The sequence below is a fragment of the Lipotes vexillifer genome, unplaced genomic scaffold, assembly GCF_000442215.2.
Source record: "Lipotes vexillifer unplaced genomic scaffold, Lipotes_vexillifer_v1.1 scaffold3, whole genome shotgun sequence".
Lineage (NCBI taxonomy): Eukaryota > Metazoa > Chordata > Mammalia > Artiodactyla > Lipotidae > Lipotes > Lipotes vexillifer.
In genome coordinates this window covers 4,148,471-4,166,048 of record NW_006783631.1, presented here as the reverse complement: position 1 = coordinate 4,166,048, position 17,578 = coordinate 4,148,471, and the positions used below count along the sequence as shown (strand labels likewise).

The 17,578-nt window shown below is 42.1% G+C and overlaps 1 protein-coding gene across 1 annotated transcript in view; it reads left to right on the top strand.

The window, feature by feature from the left end:
* CLASP1 (cytoplasmic linker associated protein 1) overlaps nt 1-17,578 on the top strand; it is a 275,021-nt gene that overhangs the window by 103,498 nt on the left and 153,945 nt on the right. Inside the window, exon 8 of the mRNA XM_007456358.1 lies at nt 15,492-15,559. Within this exon, the coding sequence (XP_007456420.1) occupies nt 15,492-15,559 (68 nt within the window). The remainder of the gene's footprint in view (nt 1-15,491; nt 15,560-17,578) is intronic.

Here is a 17,578-nt window from a genome sequence, read left to right as displayed (position 1 = left end):
GGAATGCCAGTCTCAATGTCCAAGTCTCCAGTGCAAGGAGATCAGTGTCTTATCACATCCAGGACAACTTCAGTCCATAGATGTTTCTGTCGTAGTCAAAATTTTAAAAATAATGAAAAATCACTCATCTATGATTTTACCTACGACGGAGAAATCTTATACCAAATGAATTCTAGGCCTTTTGGCCGTCAATTCCATTGTGGGAGAAAGTGATGTGAAAATCCTGGAAAGTTAGGCGTGGGTGGGACTCACAGAGCGGCTTGTCTGGCCTGTCACTGTGTCCATGGGGACAGCAGAGGCCCGGCGTCAGGGAGTGGCTGGAGAGATCACCCAGCTAGCAAGTCAGGGCTCAGACTGAAGTCCTGTTCTTCATTTTCTCCACCCCGTTCCACAGAAGAGCTTACGGACTCTTGGGCATCTTGATGTGGGATGGAATGTTGAAATATACAGGAGCCGTCTGCTGTGAAGCCCCTCAGCCAGGTGTGATGGAAGTGGGCCACCTGACTTACCCTGCAGTCGGGGTGCCTGGAGCACCGGGGGGGGGCATCTTTCTTTGTTGAGAGTCACATCTGACCCCAGTGCTGCTCTCACCATGGCCCCTGTAATTTTTTTTTTTTTTTAAGCACTACAAGACTTTATAATGGTGCTGGAAATAGTCCATGCTAGCAGACAGTGTGATCCATGAGCCCTGGGGGAGGGGTCGGCAGGGAGTGTGGCAGAGACCGCCCCGTTTATACCGAGAGCCTTTCAGTGGGACAGAGGCAGCAGATGAGGATACAACGACTTTACGTGTTTTTTACAAGAGGCAATCTGTGAGAACGGGGGTTTTTAATTCCTGTATTTCATGAACCTCAACCTTCTGGTCTTTGAATAGATGGTGAGAACACTTAGGAGGGAGCAGCACTAGAAAGTACTGACCGCGCTGTTAGGGAAAACTGGAGGGTGCAGATGAGCAGGAGAGCAGCGGCGGCTGTAGGGGTGGCTATTTAGTGATGACGTCACCAGCGTTGTCGGGGAAGCAGGCCTTGGGCAGCGAGACCCTCCCCTGCTTCCGCACGGCATCACCGCCCTGAGTAGCTCAAGGTGAGCCTAGGACATGACCGGCCCCGTCTTCCCCGTGGGATTCGGGTGTCGTGTCCGACGGTTGCTGTAGCAGCCAACGATGGGGAGGTGACATGGTGAAACTGAGATCTAGAGAGATGAGCACAGGAGGCAGCTCACTCTGCAGGCCTGCTTGCAGGGGTGGCCTGGGCTGTGGCCTGGGAGCTTGGATGTGGGGGGCTTCCACCATTTCCACAGAGTGGGCCGGGGGTGGGGGGTCTCTTGCTGCAGCCTGGCCAGGGCGTGGCTGCCCTCCTGCTTTCCTGCGGGGGTCTGGCGATTGCGGAGCCTTAGGCAGGGGGTGCCTGGGTGACCAACGCCCATAAACCCTGCCCTCAGACTCAACGAGCTCTCCCAGTGGCCGGTGTTCCACCCACGACATCACAGCTTGTGGCTGGGGAATTCAGCCTGTGACTCTAGTGGGAAGCTTACTCGGGTTTCTGTGGACTTCACCCCACACGCCCTTTCTCTTTGCTGATTTTCCTTGTGCGCTTTTACCGTAATGATCACAGCTGGGAGTGTGACTCTGTGCTGAGGGCTGTGAGTCCTCCTAGTGAATCATGAAACCTGGGGTGGTCTTGGGGACCCCTCCACGGAGATTGGTTCAGGTAAGGTCCCGCCCGGAGCTAGGGTTAGAACCTTCTCTTCCAGATTCCCAGTCATGTAGTTTCTTTCCCCCCATCACCCCCCACCCCCTTTTAAAAAGGAAATATTAAATAAATATTAAAAAGAAGCTACAGAAGAGTTAGAGCCTCTGTGAACAGGAATGAGAGTTTCCATTATCTCATGTTAGCTAAAATCCTTCCTAAAAATTCTGGACCGAAAGGAGAGGGTGAGCCTAGGGAAGTGGACCCACGTCTTTTACAGCCATTATTGTAAAAATCTGGCAGACACACAGTGCTTGGAGAACTAGGCTGTTAGTTCTTTAAAAACTGTAGTGAAAGGATCGGAAACTTCATGTTTCTTTGTATTTATGACAAGACAGTTACGTGGGATCTTACACTGTGAGGGCCAGAGGCTCCGGCCGCCACCTTAATTTTGTTGGGGACCGTGTCCAAATGAAACAAGACATGGAAAGAATCTCCTACCGTTGTTTGGGAAATTCAGTATCTGCTATGTGTGGCTCCAAGTGGCTGACTGGAATACTTGAATATTCTAGACTTCTTTTACGTCATTACAGGGTTTTTTTTGTTAACTATGTGAGAGCATAGGGGAGTCTTCAGCTTGGCAAGATTCCATAGCACTAACAAAACATTGTGGAATTTGCTTAATGTTTTCTAAAACTTGCGTTTAGTCCTGGAATAAAAACGTTATTGTCTTCCGAGTTTGTTCATTGAGTGAGTGCTGTATTTGAGAAGATTAATTGAATCTCTAGGAAATAACATGATGAAAAAGAATGCCTTCCTAATGTCAGCTACCTGACTTAGGGAATAAGAGTAATGATCTGATTTTGGCAGTAGTTTTCTTTGCCCATTTCACAGTTGGGAAGAGAGACTCGTACGCTCTCAGCTTCACTTTGGAGGAGCTGGAATCATGCTTTGGGGCCATGTGTTCAGTAGTTGTTGGAGTATTTCATCTGCTGGCTAAAGTCATGTTCCTCCCGAGAAGGGAGTGGAGATGTTTGGCCCAGTCTTCATTTTAGGAGGTGTCTCCCCTCCGTGGGGTGTCAGCACAGCTGAGCTGCAAACTTCATAAGCGTAGTATTTGGCCATTTTCCATTGTTTTACACGTATTGTTTTCACAGTTCACACATGTGATGTGTTCTGAAAACAAGTGCTACAGGATTCACTTCTAGCTGTCTGTTATACGAGGCCATTCGCTGAAGGATATTTGTGAGGTGTGCTTGGAACTAAGGAAAACGTCAGTAGGTGCCCTGTCACTCACTACCCAAGGCTTCCCTTCACAGACAGGTGCTGTCAGCCTGTGTGCACACTCACTGTCACCCCACTGTATGTGCCAGAATATATTTCCATTCCATATGGTGTATTTTAGTTTGCGAAGCTTTGGTAAAAAGATCACTGGTGTTAACTTTCTTCTGGAACCATCACCTGGGAACCAAGCTCCTGAAACAGCAGCAGCTTGAAATCTGATGATAGTTTAAGATAGAACTGAAGATAGAACTGAAGCATGTCAGTGGATGCATTGTAACTATTTGTTAAACTTTTCCTTCCTGTGAACCTACAGTTTTGAATAGCTCTCATAATATTTGTTCATAAAAATTGTATAAACATTCACTAGCCATTATTATCTCATGATTGTATTGTTAAGGGGAGAATTGAGGCTTTCTTATTTTTAATTTTAATCTGCTTGCTAAAGCTTTGGTGTTATAGGGAGGGCCCAGGGCAAAAGCAGATGAGAAATGTGCTCTGTAATACCCCCTCTCATTTTTAAATTTTATTTTCTGTCATTCATACACAGAGAGTTGACTAGGTTTACAAGATACATTGAAAAAAGGCAATTCCTTATCTCTCCTGCCATTTTTCCTTAGAGGCAAACACCGTCAACTGTTTTTACTGACTGTGTTGTATCTGTTGCTCTGCCTCCAAATACTGTGCATGCACTGCTGTTTCTTAGTTTTGTGTCAATCTAAGAATTTTACTTCACATTACAGAGGGTGAATTTCAGCTCTCTTTCCTCCTACCCTCCCTCAGGTGCACTTACCGTCTCCTCGTACACCAAACGTAGTCACGTTTTCATTTTGATGAGGACAACATTTAGTTTATTCTCTGGCTGTGTAGGCTGTTCACAGCTCCCTATTTACGTTTGGTGAACTTTGGTGACTTTACCGTCTCTCCCCACCCCCCATGCACCCTGTTTCCCTGGGTTAATGTCTTACCTTCATCTGTGTAGTTGTCTGCATGCTCCTCTTGCACCAGTGCTGTCTACCCACTGACGTACGAGTCAGGTACGTCTCCTTGAGCCTGCCCTTGCAGTCCACAGCAGCTGCCTCCACTGCCTCTCGCTTACCTTATCATCCTCCAGGGACTGCACTGCACCTTTCTCTGCAGGTGCACCTGCTGTTTCTTGGAGACGACGTCCTTCTTGGTTTTGTCCCTCATCATAATGGTGAGTATCTTCCAGTAGCTTTCTGAGAAAAGATGTGGAGAAGGAAAGTTTTTTGAGTCTGAGAATATTTTTATTCTATCTCGGTACTGATAGTTTGTCAGGGTTTAGAGATCTAGGTTGGAAGTCCTTTTTTTTCCACCAGAATGTTGAAGTTCATGTCCCCGCTCCCCTGCTTGTGTCCCAGCTTTCAGTGTTTCTAGTGAGAACCCAAAGTCATTCTGATTCTTTATTGTATGTCGATAACTTCGGTTCTCTTTGTCCTCACCGTTTGTCTGAAGCTTTATGATGATGAGTCTTATATGAGACTCTTTTCTTTTTGTGCACTTGGAGGGCCTTTCAGGCTGGAACCTCATGCTGTCTAGATCTGGGCAAGTTTCTTTAAAAATACAATGACCGCTTGGACTAGTTGGTCTTCTGATTCTCTTATTTTTCTCTCCCATTTATAGCTTCACAATTTTGCCCTGTGAGTAATGCTCCTGTGAAAATGGGTGTACGAATATCTGTCCTATCCCCTGCTTTCAGTTCTTTTGGGTGTAAGCTTTTTTTTTTTTCTTTTTTTTCCTGTGGTACGCGGGCCTCTCACTGTTGTGGCCTCTCCCATTGCGGAGCACAGGCTCCGGACGTGCAGGCTGAGCGGCCATGGCTCACGGGCCCAGCCGCTCCGCGGCATGTGGGATCCTCCAGGACCGGGGCACGAACCTGTGTCCCCTGCATCGGCAGGCGGACTCTCAACCATTGCGCCAACAGGGAAGCCCCTGGGTGTAAGCTTTTTGAGGAACCACCATTCTGTCCTGCAGCTGCTGCACCATTCTGCATTCCTGTCTGCAGTACACATCCTGCGAACAATTGTTATCTCCTGTTTTGTTTTGTTTTGTTTTGTTAAATAGCCATCCTAATGATTTTCTCTTTGTGCTTTTGATCCTCATGGAATCTTTGTGGGACCTTTGTTGAAAATCAGCTGACCACTAATATAAAGGTGTCTTGGGAATTCCCTGGCAGTCCAGTGGTTAAGAGAGCCCGGGTTCAATACCTGCTCAGGGAACGAAATCCCATAAGCCACGTGGGGTGGCCAAAAAAAAAATTCTCTTTCTGTAATCTCAGTTCTATTCCATTGATCTGTATGCCTGTCCTTCTACTGGTAGCACACTGTCTTGATTAATTTAACTTTGTAGTAACTTTCGAAACCCACGTTTGTTCTTTTAAAGATTGTTTTGGCTGTTGTGGGTGCCTTTTGTGTCCATGTGAATTTTATGATGTGTTTGTCAATTTCTGCAAAAAAGGACAGCTGGGGTTTTGGTAGGAACTGAATCTGTAATGAGTTTGGGGAATAGTGCCATCTTAACATTACCTTCCAGTCCATGAACGAGGAATGTCTTTCCATTTTCAAAAGTCTTTAATTACTTTCAGCAATTGCTTAGTAGTGTCCAGTGGACAAGTCTTTCACTTCCTTTGTTAAATTAATTCCTATGTATTTTCTTTTGGTGCTGTTGTAAGCAGAATTTTTAAATTTCAATTTCAGATGGTTCATTGTTAACGTAGGGAAATACAATTGATTTTTTTGTATTGATCTTGAATCCTGCAACCTTGCTGAACTCCCTGGTTCTAATGGTTTTGCCGTGGACTTCTTGGGATTTTAAAATACAAGATATGTCGTCTGCCAGTAGAGAGAGTTTATTTCTTCCTTTCCAATCTAGGTGCCTTTTATTTCCTCTTTTTTTGCCTAAAAGCCCTGGCTGGAACTTCCAGTAAGATGTTGAATAGAAGTGCTGAGAGGGGACAGCATTGTCCTGTCCTGATCTTAGAAGAAAAGCTTTCAATCTCACACCATATTTTATAATGTTAGCTTTGGGTTTTTTTCTGTATGACTTTATGAGGTTGATAAAGTTTTTTCCTAGTTTCTTGAGTGTTTTTATCATGAAAGGATGTTGGATTTTTTCAAATACTTTTTCCACATCTACTGAGATGATTATGTAACTTTGTTTTTTATTCTCTTGATATGTTGTATTATATTAATTGATTTTCAGATATTAAACCAACTCTGCATTCCTAGGACAAATCTCACTTGGTTATGGTGTACAACTCTTTTTATTTCTGCTGGATTCATAAGGAGTATTGGTCTGTACTTTTATTGTGATGTCTTTTCTAGTTTTGTTGTTACTGTAATATTAGCCTCATAGAAAGCATTCCCTTCTCTTCTATTTTTTAGGGGTATATATATATTTCTTTAATTAGTAGTCTTATTTTTTAGAGCAGTTTTCGTTTTATAGAAAAACTGACTGGAAAGGACAAGAGAGTTCCCTTACTCTGTCCTGCCCCCCTCACAGTTTCTCCCATTCTTGTCTCTATTTTGAAAGAGTTTGTGAAGGATTGGTGCTAATTCTTTTTTAAAACATTTGTTAGAATTCACCAAAGGTGAAGCCATTTGAGCCTGGGCTTTGCTTTAGGGATGCAGTTTTGATTCCTGAATTCAATTTCTTTACTTGTTATAGGTCTATTCAGATTTTGTTTCTTTTTGTGTCAGTTTTGGTAGTTTGTGTCTGTCCAGGAATTTGTCCATTTTTATCTAAGTTAACTAATTTTTCACATACTGTTGTTCATAGTGTTCTCTTGTGATCCTTTTTATTTTTGTAAGGCCAGTAGTAATGTGCATTCTTTCATATTTTAATTTCAATAATTTGAATCTTCTTTCTTCTGATCTATCTAGCTAAAGGTTTCTCAAATTTGTTGATCAAAGAACTGACTTTTGGTTTGTTGATTTTTCTCTATTGTTTCTCTCTTCCCTGTTGCATATATTTTTACTCTGATCTTTGTTATTTCCTTCCTTTTGCTTGATTTGCTTTGCTTTTTTTTTTTTTAAATGATTCAGATTTTTTTTAATTTATTTTATTTTATTTATTTATTTTTGGTTGCGTTGGGTCTTCATTGCTGCACACGGGCTTTTCACTAGTTGCAGTGAGCAGGGGCTGCTCTTGATTTCGGTGTGTAGGCTTCTCACTGCGGTGGCTTCTCTTGTTGCGGCGCATGGGCTCTAGGCACGCGGGCTTCAGTAGTTGTGGCTCACGGGCTTTGTTGCTCTGCAACATGTCGGATCTTCCCAGACCAGGGCTCGAACCCATGTACCCTGCATTGGCAGGCAGATTCTTAACCACTGCGCCACCAGGGAAGCCCAGATTCAGGTGTGTTTTTTTTTTTTTTTTTTTTTTTGCGGTGCGCGGGCCTCTCACTGTTGTGGCCTCTCCCGTTGTGGAGCACAGGCTCCGGACGCGCAGACTCAGCGGCCATGGCTTACGGGCCCAGCTGCTCCGCGGCATGTGGGATCTTCCCGGACCGGGGCACGAACCCCTGTCCCCTGCATCAGCAGGCGGGCTCTCTACCACTCTGCCACCAGGGAAGCCCTCCTCTCAGTTTTTTAAGGTGAAGTTTAAGTTATTGATTTGGGATCTTTGTTTTCTTATAGGGATTTGTTTGGCTGCATTTCATAAGTTTTGGTATGTTGTGCTTTTTTTTTTTGAAGTATAGTTGTTGTACAATGTTGCATAAGTTACAGGTGTACAAAACAGTGATTCACAATTTTTAAAGGTTATACTCCATTTATAGTTATTATAAAATCCTGGCTATATTTCCTTTGTTGTATGATATATCTTTATAGCTTATTTTATACCTAATAGTTTGTACCTCTTAATGCCCCTATTTTGCCCCTCTCCCTTTCCTCTTCCCACTGGTAACCACTAGTTTGTTCTCTATATCTATGAGTCTGCTTGTTTGTTATGTTCACTAGTTTTTTTTTTTTTTTTAGATTCCACATATAAGTAATATCATACAGCATTTGTCTTTCTCTGTCTAACTTATTTCACTTGGTATGTTGTACTTTCATTTTCATTCATCTCAAAGTAGTATCTAATTTCCCTTTTATTTTCATCTTTGACTTGTTTGTTATTAGGGATGTTTTGTTCAATTCCTACATTATTTGTAACTTTCCCATTTCTATTTTTTATTCATTTCTAATTTTATCCTATTGTGGTCAGAGATCATAATTTCTGTGTTCTGTGGTTTTGGTTCTTTGAAGTTTATTGGGGCTTGTTTTATGGCCCAACATGTGGTCTGTCCTGGAGAATGTTCCATGTGCACTTGAGAAGAATCTGTATTTGAAATGTGCAATATTGAAGTCTTCTGTTAATACTGATGAATTACCTAGTTCTCTCCTCAGTTCTGTCACTTTTTGTTTCATATATTTTGGGGCTCTGTTCTTAGGTGCTTATAATTGTGTCTTTCTGATACACTGATCCTTTTATCACTGTAAAAATGTCCTTCTTTGTCCGTGGTAGCAATTTTTGTCTTGAAGTCTATACTGTCTGATATTACTATAGACACCCTAGGTCTGTTTTGAACACTGTTTGCATGGATTATCTTTTTACATCCTTTTACTTTCAACCTTTGTGTCTAAAATAAATCTCTCGTAGATAGCATGTAGTTGGGTCTTGTTTATTCAACTTGAAAATCTTTGCCATTTAATTGAAGTGTTTAATCCATTCATATTTAATGTAGTACTGATAAGGTACACTATTTCTTCTATTTTATTTTGCTCTTTGTGTTTTGTATGTCATGACTTTCTTGTTCCTCTATCCTTTCATTACTGCCTTATTTTGTAATAAATAGATATTTTCTAGTATGCTAGTTTAATTTTCTTGCTGTTTGTTTTATGGAATTATTAGTGTGTTTGTTCTGGGGATTTCAATTAACATCTTAAATTATAGCAGTCTAGTTTGAATTATTATTCTTAATTTTAGTATTAAAAACTTTACTCCTACATAGCCCTATTTTCTCCCCACCTCTCTGTTGCTATTCTTGTTATATAGATTACACCTTTGTACATTATAAGCTAGCCAACATACAGTTTTATAATTATTGCTTTATGCAGTGTCCTTTTAAGTCATGTAGGGCCAGTGAAGAGTTAACAACAAAAAAATAACAGTTGTACTGTCTTTTATGTTTACCTGTGTTTTATATTTACCTTTGTAGTTTTTCATCACCTCTTGTGATGTGTGGGGGATTGGTTCCAGGACCCCTGTGGATGCCAAAAATCCATGGTTGCTCAAGTCTCTTATATGAAATGGTGTAGTATTTGCATATAACTTATCCTCTTGTATGCTTTAAACCATCTCTAGGTTACTTAAAATACCTAAACACAATGTAAATCCTATGTAAATAGTTGCTGGCATGTGACAAATTCAAGTTTTCTTTTTTGGAACTTTCTAAAATTAAAAAAAAATCTTTTTGGTCCACGGTTGGTTGAATCCCCAGATGTGGAACCCACCCACGAATATGGAAGGCTGACTGAACTTTTACTGGTGTTCTTTATGTGTCCATGTGGATTTTGGCTCTTGTACTGTGTTCTTTCATTTCAATTCGGAGTCTTATTTTATGTTTTGCTTATCAAGAAATGTCCTAAATTCTCCTTCATTCCCTGCCCCCACCCGCTGCCATACCCCAAGTCTGCACTTTATTATATTGGTAGTATGGCTTCATGTAAAGACTGAAGTGTCTTTGGTCCAGAGAGGATTCTCCGCTTCATTTTTTTGTTGTTGTTGTTGTTTTGTTTTGTTTTTGCAGTATGCAGGCCTCTCACTGTTGTGGCGTCTCCCGTTGCGGAGCACAGGCTCCGGACGCACAGGCTCAGCGGCCATGGCTCATGGGCCCAGCCGCTCCGCAGCATGTGGGATCTTCCCAGACTGGGGCACGAACCCGTGTCCCCTGCATCGGCAGGCGGACTCTCAACCACTGCGCCACCAGGGAAGCCCTCTCCGCTTCATTTTTGAAGGTTGATTTTGTTGGACATAGAAGTCTTGGTTGAGATTTTTAGTTTCAGGACTTTGAATATATTATCCCACAGCTGCCTGGCCTCCATTGTTTTTTGTTTTTTTTGTTTTTTTTTTTAAACATCTTTATTGGAGTATAATTGCTTTACAATGGTGTGTTAGTTTCTGCTTTATAACAAAGCGAATCAGCTAAGCATATACATATATCCCCATATCTCCTCCCTCTTGCGTCTCCCTCCCACCCTCCTTATTCCACCCCTCTAGGTGGTCACAAAGCACTGAGCTGATCTCCCTGTGCTATGTGGCTGCTTCCCACTAGCTGTCTATTTTACATTTGCCTCCATTGTTTTTAATGAAAAATCAGTTACTGTTCGTATTGGGGAGCCCTTGTATGTGATGAATGGCTTCTCTATTGTTGTTTTCAAGGTGTTCTCTTTGTCTTTTCTTTTAATCCTTTGCTTATTATGTGTCTAGGTTAGGATCTCTTTAAGTTTATGCCATTGGGAGTTTGTTGAGCTTCATAAATTTAGAACGTTTTCGGTCATTATTTCTTCACATATTCTTTCTGTCCTTTTTCCTTTCCCCTTTCCTCCTGGGATTCCAATTAAGTGTATGTTGGTATAGTAAGAAGATAATCTCTGAGGCTCTATTTATTTATTTATGTTTCATGTTCATTTTTCTTCTGTTTCTCAGACATGATAGTGTCAATTGACTCATCTGCAAGTTTGCTGCTGCTTTTTATCCCAAATCACTGTTGAGCCTCTCTAGTGAATTTTTATTTTTTTTTAAAAAATTATTTATTTATTTATTTATGTATTTTTTGGCTGTGTTGGATCTTCGTTGCTGTGTGCGGGCTTTCTCTAGTTGCAACGAGCAGGGGATACTCTTTGTTGTGGTGCGCGGGCTTCTCTTGCGGTGGCTTCTCTTATTGCAGAGCACGGGCTCTAGGTGCCCAGGCTTCAGTAGTTGTGGCACATGGGCTTCAGTAGCTGTGGCCTGTGGGCTGTAGAGCACAGCCTCAGTAGTTGTGGTGCACGGGCTTAGTTGCTCCGTAGCACGTGGGATCTTCCCGGACCAGGGCTCGAACCTGTGTCCCCTGCATTGGCAGGCGGATTCTTAACCACTGCGCCACCAGGGAAGCCCTGAATTTTTAATTTTAGCTGTTTATAAATGTTTAATTTCATTTCGAGAATTTCTGTATGATTCTTACATTTTCTATCTCTTCATTGATATTCTCTATTTGGTGAATTTTATATTTTCCCCAGGCTTGCTGTTGGTGGTGTTTATTGTTTTCGTTGCTCATTGCTTGTTTAGTGACTTATCTGAGCTAATGCTGTAAAGTCTGTATTTTTTGGTTGTGTGTGGTTACTATAGTCATCTGTCCTTGGTTAGGTTAGCGTTCAGCTGATGATTGGACAGGGGTTTCCTTCAGTGCCTTTCCTGAAGACTCTGTATATTGGGACGTGCTTTCAGTATTCTGGCAGGCAGTTTATACGTTCCTGCCTTTATATCTCTTTACTGCCTGCTTGTGCAGAATCTCACGGTCAGCCAGAGGTGAGACGTTAGTGCCTTGGGTCATTCTCAGGCATGCACACAGCCTTGTCCATATATGTGGATCTTCTAGATTCCCAGGAATGTGTCAGAGCTTTTCAAAGTTTCCTGAGAACATCTCATCCTCCAGTTTCTCCTTATAAGTGTTTTGGTCAGTTTCTTTGCCCCAGCGGTTATTGCCGTGTTAAATAGTCATTGTGGATTCTTTTTGATTGTGGCCCCAGGGAAAAGGGTCTCACACTGAGCATGCTCTGAGTGAGGTGTGATAAAGACAAGCCCTGTGAATGGGGGTTCAGGGATATGCCAGGCAGGTCAGATAATGACAGTTCTCTGGGAATGGGGATCCTTAGGGACTCCAGACTTGTTCAACTTTTTCTAGTGGTTGTGAGGCTGTTGGTTTTCAGCCTGAGTTGAGATGGAAATAGGGCACTTGCAAAGCAATGGAAAACTTACTGTTCTTACCAAGATTCAGCCTTTTTGCTTGAAGAATGCTCGGATTGTTGCAAGCCTTTGTTTAATTTCCAGTTTTGGAAAACTTGATTTTGCTGATGTTTTCTTTGCTTCTTTGGAGGAGCAAATTTTCAGAGGTCCTTATGGTGCCATTTTGAAGGGCTCCTCCCTGTGTGCTTTTTTTAAAGAATTGTGTTGCATTCTTTTTTTAAAAAAAATTTATTTATTTTATTGATTGATTGATTGATTGATTGATTGCTGTGTTGGGTCTTCATTTCTGTGTGAGGGCCTTCTCCAGCTGGGGCAAGCGGGGGCCGCTCTTCATTGTGGTGTGCGGGCCTCTCACTATTGCTGCCTCTCTTGTTGCGGAGCACAGGCTCCAGATGCGCAGGCTCAGCAGTTGTGGCTCACGGTCCCAGCCGCTCTGCAGCATGTGGTATCCTCCCAAACCAGGGCTCGAACCCGTGTCCCCCGCACTGGCAGGCAGACTCTCAACCACTGTGCCATCAGGGCAGCCCTGTGTGCTTTTATAATTAAAATATTTTCTCATCTCTTTGGAAATATAAATAATATATTAAAAACTGTTCGGAGCTTCCCTGGTGGTGCAGTGGTTGAGAGTCTGCCTGCTGATGCAGGGGACACGGGTTCGTGCCTGGGTCCGGGAAGATCCCACATGCCGTGGAGCGGCTAGGTCCGTGAGACATGGCCGCTGAGCCTGCGCGTCCAGAGCCTGTGCTCCGCAACGGGAGAGGCCACAACAGTGAGAGGCCCGCGTACCGCAAAAAAAGAAAACAACCAAACAAACTGTTCGTAGTCTTTTCTCTAAATTGGGATTTGGGGGTATGTGTGTGTTCCTTTTGGTCTCTCTTTTTCATATTACAAGCTTTGCTCATATAGTTTATAATCCTTGGTACCTGCTCATATTTAAGAGTAGTGGACTGAAAAGCCAATTATAAACTCTGAGTGTAGAACTGGAGCTTGTTTACCATATTACTAGTATTTGCTCTTAGGAGATTATTTTAAACTTATAAAATATTCTAGAAAGGCATAATTAGATCTAAATCTTACAGTAAAATAAACACCAGTTGCATTGAAGAGTTGAAAATAAAATTTAAATTCAGAAAAGTCAGAGGAAAATGGTATTGGGTTATTTGTGAAACTAGTGAAGAAATTTATTTTATATTTGAGATCCAAAGATTTAAAATTTAGAAAGTGCAAAAAAATTGGTGGCTCCAGAGGGTAATCATTAGTTATGTATTCAACATCTTTGAACCTGTAAAACTCACCCTTTCAGACTTGTGCAAGTTGGTAGGTCCTGGGAGAGGCATTTTGTATTGCTGTGCTCAGGACTAGGAGACAGAAGGCATTCCCAGGGGAGGTTTTGTTGCTCTTGGACTGTCATAAAGCCAGGCTCCTGTGATCCGGGGGTGGTCATCTGGACAGGAGCCATTGTCTAGGCAGCTATTGAGGCAGGAGCTGGAAAGCAGCGGGAAAGCACGCCTGCCTGAAGTAATTCTGAATTATGGTGCAGGTGCCAACAACGGTAATCATCTTAGCCTTCCCATACCTAGTTGTTTGGGCCTACTGGTTGTGGGTCCCGTGGCCGCTGTGAGGAGACCCTACCTGCGAGCTACAGAGAATCTACAGGTGCTTCCACAGTTGCCATCGATAATGGTGAATGCTCTCCCAGGAACGGAGGAAATACTCGCCCCTCCCAGTGATTTCAGGGACAGCCAGCTGGAGGTGCCCTTTGTCCCCCATGTGCAGCCTTGCAGGCATGCTTACGTCAGAGGGTGTGGCTGTGATGCAATAAAGTGGTAACTTGGTCAGGGCAGGCCCCGGCAACCTGTGTAGGGGTGTTATTTATGGGCTTGTTAAGCCAGTGGGGATCTTTGTTACTTATCAAAGGGCAGGTGATGGAAACATCATAAGAACTTGATTCTAAGGCATCTTTCCAGATTTTTAGTAACTACGGGAGTTGCAAGTGAGCAATAGTTTTACTCATCTGGTCCTGGGATGACAAATAGAATTTTAACTCAGCGCCGACTTTGATTCATTGGTCGTAGCTGCCTGGAGCAGTTTTGGGAAGGGTTCTGAGGCTACATCTGGACTTAGATGGAAAGATGGGTTGAAAAGATCAATATCTGCCATGGGATGGGAAGCGGGAGGGGCCGTGTTATCAGGCTGATTCATCCCCTTCACTTACCTCTGTTTGCTTATGAGTATTTTTGGCTCCCTTGTTTCCTAGAATGTCACAGTCTAAGTAGAATAGAATGAAGTAGAGGTAAGTAGGAGCTCTAGAGGGTGGGACCTTCCCACACTCAGCATCTAGCTAGCTCAGTGCTGGCTCAGCCAATGAACGAGAGTGCATGAGCTGAGACCGGAGTGTGTGAATTACCTGGTTTTCCACCTTGCGCGCGGGGACGGGTCCAGGTACCAGCCTTCTCATTCGGTGATGTCACCCTCCTGCATGATGTTATGTGTGGTGTACACAGAATACCAAAGATAATATAGGTCCCATTCCTATACCCAAGGGGCTTCCATCCTGGTTGGAAAGGAAATCAAACATGTTTGAAATGATTAGAGCTTGTATGACAGGCTGGTTTGTAGGAAAGTGCTAACGTTTCTATTCTAGTCCTGGAAATGGGTGGTGTAGGTTTCAATGCAAAATTGCGTGACTTTGGAATCTCAACCTTTAGGCTTATTCCAATATATCTGTGTTTCGCTCGGAAAGCCTCTTTTTTCTTGACTTTTCCTACAAGGTAAACCCCACCCCCACCCCCAATTTTCCTCTCGTTTTTGGTGACACTAGGATGGAATATTTGGTGGTTAAGGAGTTTTGCTTCTTTTAAAATGTCATGGTGAAAATGATCCACTAATAGAAAATACCTGTCATGGCAGATTTTGAAGCTGAAGATTATCCAGTCACAACATTTGCTTCTAGAGAAATTATTTACAGCATTTTTAAAATAAGCAAAAGCCACAGAAAAGCCTTTGTACTGTAATATCAATGCATTTTGAAAATCTTTGTCCTGAGTAATCAGCAGTCTGTGCTTAGACAGAAATAGGAGAAATAAAGACTTTTCATGATGCATACATTTTGTGTAGAGACGTCAGTCAGTTTAGTATAATGTCTGAGAGCCTGGGCTCTGGGTTCTTACTCTCAGGGCTGGCATCTCCACCCTGACCAAGTGTGTTACCTTAAGTAAGGGGGTTTTGATTTCCTCGTCTGTAATATGGGGATACTGATAACCCCTTATACAGCTGTTACAAGAATCAAAGGAGATTTTTCAGGTAGAGCTTAGGTCGGTGCTTGGCTTGTAATAAGCAGGTGCTCACTCATTTTTGGCTATTGATAATGCTGTTAGCATAGCTACTGTTGTTGTTAGATGGGTCTGTTATCAATGAGTGAGACTCACCTTCAGTGTATACTATGATTGTAAATATGTTAATGTAATTGTAATATGGTTAATAGTTTGTATAATATATATATATTTTTTCATACAGGTTGAATGTAATTTTTACAAAATTTGATGAAGTCCAAAAATCTGGAAACATGATACAGTCTGCAAATGGTGAGTAGAAAAAGCAACCATTCTACTTTTGCTTCCTCACTTCCACTTTTAGCATAAGTATTACTTACACTATATGCTATTCCTGAATAGCTGAATTTGATACCTTGATAGGAGTTTCTAGGTCTCAAGATTTAACCTCCATTTACCCACTTTCCCAAGCTCAAAACTATGGATTTGTCATTGACTTTCTTTTATAACCTACACTGAATCCATCAGCTAATCCTGTTGCCTTTATTTTAAAAAATACATCTAGAATCCCAAAGATTCCCTGTGTAACTGCTTCTCTCCTCCTAGTACAAGCCATCACGGTGTTTTGCCTGCACTCCTGATTTTATTCTCTCCCCACACCTAAAGTCTGTTTTTCACTCAGCAGCCAGACTGATCCCTTTAGAATGTAGCGCAAGTAACGTTAATCCCTTGTTCATCAGAATCCTCCAGAGGTTTCCCAGCGCAGTGACTCACGGTGCCCCACCGGGCCCTGCCTGACCTGCGGCAGCCCCCATTCTGAGGTCATCTACCATTGTTCTTCCTGAAAGTTCTCTTGGCTCCAGCCTGTTGGCTTCCTTGCTAATTTTTAGCATGTTTCTCCTGCTTCAGGGCCTCTGTGCTTGTGATTCCTTCTGCTTGAGGCACTTGTTCCCAGCTGTCATTAGGGCCTCCTCCTTATTCCACCCAGAGCTCGGCTGCGGGCTCACTTCATTACACAGGCGTCCAGAACAGCACACCCAGTGTTGTAAGGGAACGCTCTCTGCCCTCACCTGGCGTGACTTTCCTCCTTAATGAATATTACTGCGGAACTGTTTTTTTGTTTATTCATGAGGGTAAGAACTTTGTTTTTTTTCTCTTCTTTATCCTTAACGCCATTTGGAAGTCATCAGAAAGTCCGTTGCCAACAAGAAGTTTTCTAATATTGGATAAATCATTGTATCATAGCTGTTTTAGGATTGCCAGGGTTCTGAGATCATAGCGTAGCCTTCAGGTTTTGACTATCTTGAAGCTCTTAAAGAAGTTTGAGTGATTTCCTGCAAAGGGACATAGTACTTGAGGGCAGAGCAGGAAACAGAATCCAGGTCTTTAAGCTCACACTCTAGTTGTGTACCCGTCGTTACCAGTACGGAATTTGTTTTTAAATAGCATGTTTCTTATAAAATGCTTTTTTAAAATTTCTTTTTCATACATTTGTAAAATCGTTACAGTTAAAAGAAAAAAGATTAATTATGATTCTGCTATCACCAGCAAATCAGTTTTCATTTTTCTGTATTATCTTCTAATTAATTTTCCTATAACTATAATTTGTGTGTAGTTTTAACCATGGCATAATTTCTGCATATTACTCTCTACTTTTATATATACTTTTCTGTGTGCTTTCAACTGTATCATTGGTAGAGCTGAGACCAGTGATGAGGGGGGTTGACAGTGTGCGTGGGCAGAGCTGTCCAGCCAATTGCTAGACACGTGCTTTTATTTTGTATTTTATTTTTTTGTTTTTTATTTTGTTTTGTTTTACATTTATTATTTTTTTTTATTGGAGTATAGTTGCTTTACAATGTTGTGTTAGTTTCTGCTGTACAGCAAAGTGAATCGGCTATATGTATACATATATCCATACTTTTTTAGATTTCCTACCCATTTAGGTCACCACAGGGCACTGAGTAGAGATCCCTGTGCTGTACAGCAGGTTCTCATTAGTTATCTGTTTTATACATAGTAGTGTATATATGTCAAGCCCAATCTCCCAGTTCATCCCACACCCCCCTTCCCCTCTTGGTATCCATAAGTTTGTTCTCTACATGTGTCTCTGTTTCTCCTTTGCAAATAAGTTCATCTGTACCATTTTTCTAGATTCCACATATAAGTGATATTATACGATATTTGTTTTTCTCTTTCTGACTTACTTCACTCTGTTATGACAGTCTCTAGGTCTGTCCACATCCCTGCAAATGGCACTATTTCATTCCTTTTTATGGCTGAGAATATTCCACTGTATATATATATATATATATATATATATATATATAT